The sequence below is a fragment of the Colossoma macropomum genome, unplaced genomic scaffold (assembly GCF_904425465.1).
Source record: "Colossoma macropomum unplaced genomic scaffold, Colossoma_macropomum, whole genome shotgun sequence".
NCBI lineage: Eukaryota > Metazoa > Chordata > Actinopteri > Characiformes > Serrasalmidae > Colossoma > Colossoma macropomum.
The window spans coordinates 96,458-103,223 of record NW_023495303.1 but is presented as its reverse complement, the minus strand read 5'-3'; the positions used below and the strand labels follow the sequence as shown (position 1 = coordinate 103,223).

Below are 6,766 nucleotides of genomic sequence, written 5' to 3'. Positions count from 1 at the left end.
CTTCCTGGCAGAACTTTCGCTAAAGCTTTCATTGCTGGTTTTTGCCACTTAAGTGTTTGTATCCAAGGAAAATAATAAAAATGACCATGTTGCAAACCTGCACACAATCCACAGTTTGGTTGGAATTCTTGTGTGCGGTAGCAAACCAGGATAATGAGCCCCCCGTCCCCCAAACGAGCCCAGAATAAGTCCTGGATGTGGACTCAAGTATCCTGGACAAGTGTGAAAACACCCATAGTCTAAAGTGTATAAGATAAAACATGATGTATTGCTATTTGTACTGTTTTTCATTTAACACAGTTCAAACTACATTTTCTAATCACTGGTTTCTGCATGTATTAGCATTTCAAAACGTTTAATATTTAATATATATATTATATTTTCACTCAAATTCCTTTACGACTGGGTTTGAGCCGAAGCTGGAACTCAGCCTAATGTGCAGCAGCACTCAGCCAAGCAGGGGGCTCCAAAACAGAGCTGTAATGTGATTAAGATGGGCTGAGGTGTGTGTGTGCTTCCTCTGCTCCAGTGTGGGAGGAATGTGAACACACACACTTGCCTCTGCTAGCGCAGTGTGTGTGTGTGTGTGTGTGTGCAGTGGCAGAGCAGCAGCACGGCTCAGACTGTACGGCTGGAGAGAAACGAGCCGGATTAAAAAGGCTTTGCAAGGAACTGTGGGGTTTTGATGGGTTTTGACGGGTTTTGCAAGGTTCTGCAGGGTTGTGCTTTGGGCAGCACTAGAACCTGAACTCAGGCTCCATTTCTCTGGACCCCCACCTGCTCCAAAAACATTTCATTCCTCTGATCGGTTTGGAAATGGAGATGAAGGACGACGGTGGGGTGAAGATCGTGGGATCTCTACAGGACTAACAGGAGGAAACGTCTCCATTCTGCCTTCTGCAGGATCTCCATAGAGGACCATGCGTTCTCCTTGGACTCGTTCTCCAACTGCATTTCAGCCGGTCAACAGCACCTCCAGTCTCCTGGTAGAATAGAGCAGATGGCATAACTCAGTCACGCTGGATTGCCGGCGCAAGGCGGTTCTTCAAAGGTTGGTAAAGGCAACAGTTCTATGTAGAACCATGACAACTCACAGAACCATGTGGATGTTTAAATGCATGGTTAAAAGGTTCTTCTCTACAATGGACATGCCGTTGTATTAAAGGACCTTTTCGAGGAGCATTCCATAGCACCAAGTCATAGAACCTTTTCTGGTATTACATAGACCTCTTTGCTGTAAGCTAAAACATGTAGCTGCTTGGCTTGTCTTGTAGTAAACATAGCTGAATGATACACATGGTTCTTCAAGGGTTCTTTACTAATCAGTGGTTCTGTACAGAACCATTAACACTCAGAGAACTACTGGAATGCATAAGTAGTTCTTTTCAAGGTTTTCTACAATTGTTCTGTATGGTTCTTTAAAGAACCTTTTAAAAATGGATGTAAATACCAACATAAAAGTTCTACTACAGCTACAAGTCAAAGAACCTTTTTGGTACCCTATAGAACCCTTTGCTTGTAAGCCAAAAGTAGCAGAAGTAGCAACTTTGATTATAAAAATGTTTTTTTAGTGGTTCTAAGGTGACGACAGCTGTTCTATATTAAGCCATGAACACTCAAAGAACCGTTTGCTTGATTAAAGCGTTCTTTGCATCAGGAAAGGGTTCTTCAGATTGATGGAAAATGTGCCATCAATAGTTTATATAGAACCGTTTTGAAAAGGGTTCTATATAGCATCCAAAAAGGTTTGTCAATTGCTATGAGCTTGACATTGCAACAGTAGAACAACCCTTTTGGGTGCTATATAGAACCATTTTCAAAAAGGTTATATAGAACCATCTATGGCACATTCTCAATCAATCTGAAGAACCTTTCATATTACAAAGAACCATTTAATCATGCAAAGGGTTCTTTGAGTGTGCATGGTTCTATATAGAACCATTTTCACGAACCCTTGAAGAACCATCTCTTTTAAATGTGTACAATGGAAAGACATACAGCGTTCTTTAAAGAAACTTTTCAAAAACGGTTCCGTATGCCAACAAAAAAGTTCTACTACAGTTACAAGTCAAAGAACCTTTTTTTGGTACTACATGGAACCCTGTGTTGTACTGTACCTCTACAATGCATGTGATGATTTAGCCATTAGCAGTAGTAGCAACTTAGTTTATACAAATGGTTATTGAGTGGTTCTAAGGCAAAGGCAGTGGTTCTATATAGAATCATGTACACTCAAAGAACCATTGGAATGCATAAATAGTTCTTTGCATGGTTCTCTGTAATGGAAAACTTTAAAAACCATTAAAAATGCTATAAAGCCTCAAAAGGGGTTCTGCTGTGAGCAAAGAAACATTTTTGGTACATTTTTGGTAGAACCATTTTTAAAAGACTGTAGCACCACCTGCACAGCTTTAGTCACAAACTATAATTCTAATAAAATTATTAGATCATAAAAAAATAAAATAAAAAAATTATTATTTATAATCTAAATATAGTCATACTGGAGGACTTACAGTGTTTTTCCCATTATAATGTAAATAAAGTGCAAACGCCACTGAAAATCAGCTCTACTGGTTCTAATGCTGGGGCCTGGGATGCCAGATCTTAAGAAACCCCCCTCCAGTGCTTAAGATACAGATACAGACTAGTTGTTTGGCTACTGACTCTATAATTAGCCACTTTGCTCACTTAGTATTGCAGCCATGATATTTCATTGTGCCATAAAAACATAACCTGTTTTGTTTGTATGATGTTGAAGGTGCTTCTGCAGCAGGTAAGACAGGTGTGTATCTTCACGCTGACTTGAGCCTGAAGGCTGTTCCTGTTCCGAAGGGTCGTCTTCTACAGCAGCCGGTCGGGATGGGATTCCACACAACCTTCTGACTTGTCACTTGGTTAGTCTTTAACTCCTTTTCACGCCTGTTTCTAAGGTCCCTCAGTTGAACTGTGCATTTTTCCTTTAATAATGTAAACAGATTATATTCTGATAGAAGTTTGATTTACAAAACCAGAAGTAAACTAGATGTTAGGCAAGCGAGCAGGTCAACATTTAGAAACATGTTTTATTGTGCTCAAAAGCAGTTTGTTTATTGTGTCAGTTGTATAGAACTGTTGGAGAGCAATCTCATCCCTCATTGCTCACTAGCAGCTCAACACAGAGTCGCAAACAGAGACAACAGTGTCCTGATTAGTCTGGTAACAGAGTTATGGGGTAAAAAACATTTGATTGATTGTATTAATCAAAAATATCCAGGCCAATTTCCACTCTGGTGGTGAATTGGCCACTAGAGGGCACTGCAGAAAGAGGTTAATTATTTCATGGTATTGCCAGACTATCTATACTATATAGGCTACAATACACAGACTATATATTAAGACTATCAGCAGAAAGTCTGATAGCTTTTACATGCAACATGATTAACCACTTTAAATGGGCAGGCAATTTTCAAAACGATGCAAGAAAAACAAGCTCACAGGAAATAAAGTGGTAAAACTACATCTCTTTAAGCTTCAAATGGAAATTGTGACTTCTAAAAACATGTCATGAGCTTCAACTTATGATATAAACACTCATTGACTGTATATATGATATATACACTCACTGATTGTATATATGACATATGATACATACACTCATTGACCATGCATATGATATATATGACATAAACACTCATTGACTGTATACATGATATATATGATATATACGCTCACTGATTGTACATATGATATATGATACATACACTTATTGACTGTGTATGTGATGCATATGAAATATACATTCATTGACGGTGTATATGATATATATGATATATACACTCATTGTGTATATGATATACATAAGTCAATAAGTGTATATATCATACACTACATATATCATATATAACATATAAACAGACAATAAGTGTAAGCATCATATATCATATATACAGTCAGTGAGTGTATATGATATATATGATATTGTTTGTGTATATGAAATATATGATATATACACTCACTGACTGTATATATGATATATGATACATACACATATTGTCTTTGTATATGATATATATATACATATGTGTGTGTGTATATATATATATATATATGGAAGCTGAACCTGATTTTTATTCTTTTTGTTTATGTTCTATAAGAGATTCTGCTCATTTCCATTTTTAGAATTTGCTCTGTATTAACATTTTTTTCTAATCCCTGATTTCAGGAATCGCTGCTGACCAGCTGTGCACTGCAGGACAGCTCCTGACCGAAAAGCCTTCTATGGGATTCTACACGACTTTCTGATTTCTGCCAAGCTGCCAACAAAATGGGCAACAGTTTCTCCACCATCACGGCCTTCCAGCCCCTGCACGTAGTGATCCTGGGTCTGGACTCTGCAGGAAAGACCACGGTCCTCTACCGCCTCAAATTCAACGAGTTCGTGAACACGGTCCCAACCATAGGATTCAATGCGGAGCGCGTGCGACTGTCTGGCCGCGGGGTCACCTGCCACCTGTGGGATGCCGGTGGCCACGAGAAGCTCCGGGCCCTTTGGAGACCTTACAGCCGTCGCACAGACGGCATCGTCTACGTGGTGGACTCTGTGGACGTGGAGCGGCTGGATGAGGCCCGGGCCGAGCTGCACAGAGTGGCCCGGTTCTCTGAGCACCAGGGGGCGCCACTGCTCATCCTCGCCAACAAGCAGGACCTGCCAGGCTCGCTGTCAGCCACGGAGGTGGAACGGAGGCTGGACCTGCAGGACATCAGCCCAGGGGCCGCCTACCATGTCCAGCCGGCCTGCGCCATCATCGGAGAGGGACTGCACGAGGGCATGGACAAGCTGTGTGAAATGATCGTCAAGAGGAGGAAAAGCATGAAGCAGAAGAAGAGGCGGTGATGAGGGGACGCGGTGTGTGTGGAACCGTTATGCTACCTGTCAAAAGCTCTCGTCTTCTTCTAGAAAATGGACATTTTCTCACTTTTGGACTGTAGCAAAAACAGTAGTTACCTTCTTGAGGCCTGAACTTTGTCCATACTTTTGTCAAAAGACCGCTCCATGTTCCACGTTCCACCTACTGCAGCTACACTCCTAAAAAAGGTGCCACAAAGGGTTCTTCGAGCAATGCCTTAGAGGAACCGCTAATGGATCCCCAAGGAATGAGCCAGTGAAAGGGTCTTTATGCAGTACACAAATCATGTAAAGTAGAGATAGTCCCAAGGTAAAATATTACTCCAGTAAAAGTAGAAGTTCCTCCCTTTAGACCTCCACTTGAGTAAAAGTACAGAAAGTATTTGCCTTCAAATGTACTTAAGTATCAAAAGTAAAAGCGCTTTTTGGGTTGATTAACTCATTTTAGGTGAAAATACTCCAGTGTCTCTCTTGGTAAACCAGTCTTTTAATAGAGTCATTAATTAGTGACTCTGATCTATTAAAATTATCATAAACACAAAACACTGAAGGCAAACAGTTTCCATCAGGTAGAACTGAGTGGCTCTGAAATCACTTTTTACAAACAAGCAAAGTTTCAGTTTAAGATTTATTTGAACTCAGTTACAAGTTTGAGTTTAATAAAAACTTTAAACTCAGATTCACAAATGAGCTTCCTTTACTAAACTGCATCTGTAGGTCTCTGTTCATAAACATAAACTAGCCTAAACTAATTTACTATAAAATGAAATGTGTTTGTATGAATTCAGAAAAAAGACACGTCAGTCACAACTGCATATGTGTACATATTTCTATATTGTGGTTTATTTGCACAAAGTTAGGTTAGTTCATCATTTATGTTGAATAGACTCTCCTAAAATTTTACGCTGCTGCAGTGATGTAGAACCATGTGCTGCACTGGGTCGGAATGACCAACAGGTCAAAACAAGCTCAAAACAAAGTGACCGCTGTGCCCTGATTGGTGTTCTCGCTTCACACTTCTTTCGTTTTGATGTTATGTTTTTATACACACATAAACCAAAAGGAACGACAGATTTCTCATAATGTAGTGGAGTGAAAGTAAAAAGTCACCAAAATGGAAAAACTTCAGTAAAGTACAGACACATAAAAAAACTACTTAAGTACAGAAACGAGTTACATTTACTTAGTTACTGTCCACCACTGTCGTTATGGAACCAAAAGTGGGTTCTTCTATGGCATCGAGCAAAGAACACTTTATTCTTAGAAAGTGTAGAGTAACTTCAGCCATGATACAGTAGCTAGCAGAGTATACAGTGCTAACCCAGCTAGCTAGCAAACTTAAAACAACAAACAAGGAAACTTCCTGCTCAGATATTTATCTCTCAAAGCATCAGTTTTTACAATTTATCCTAACAGTGCCATCTTTCACAAGCATGCAGAATAATTATTATTTCAAATTAATAAACGTGGATATTTTCACAAAAAATAATAGTTGAAAGGAACTTGTCCAGTCTAGAAACAGCAGAAACGAAAGGACATTTGTGGGCGGAGCATAGACAGGTCATGATTACACGTCAGCGACATTAGCTGCATTAGGCTAGTAGCTCCAGATAACAATGTACGTCCTTCTTGATTGGCTACATTATCAGCGTATCTGCATATTTGATTTAATGTTTATCAGGTTTATCAGTGCTAATATTGCCACCTTGTGGAGACTTTTCAGACTGCTAAACGTAGCTAACTAATCACTAAGCTGATTGTTCAAGAATGTCAATTTTAACGATTGTTTAATCGCTTAATCATGATCTGAAACCCTTTTGGCCCAAAGGTGATTTAGTCACCTGAAAAAGTTTGAGTGCTGACATCAAAACATGTGATAAA

General features: G+C 39.5%; 1 protein-coding gene across 2 annotated transcripts; it reads left to right on the top strand.

Moving 5' to 3' along the window:
• Positions 1–536: 536 nt before the first annotated feature.
• On the top strand, positions 537–5,259 carry arl4ca (ADP-ribosylation factor-like 4Ca). 2 transcript variants are annotated; one of them, XM_036562051.1, is made up of 3 exons: positions 537–962; positions 2,759–2,894; positions 4,202–5,259. In XM_036562051.1, exon 3 carries the CDS (start codon positions 4,304–4,306, stop codon positions 4,871–4,873), a length of 570 nt encoding a protein of 189 aa, XP_036417944.1. In that variant the 5' UTR covers positions 537–962; positions 2,759–2,894; positions 4,202–4,303; the 3' UTR covers positions 4,874–5,259. The 2 variants fall into 2 exon arrangements, with proteins under 2 accessions (XP_036417944.1, XP_036417943.1); XM_036562050.1 differs by having other exon boundaries at positions 537–1,051.
• Positions 5,260–6,766: the final 1,507 nt, after the last annotated feature.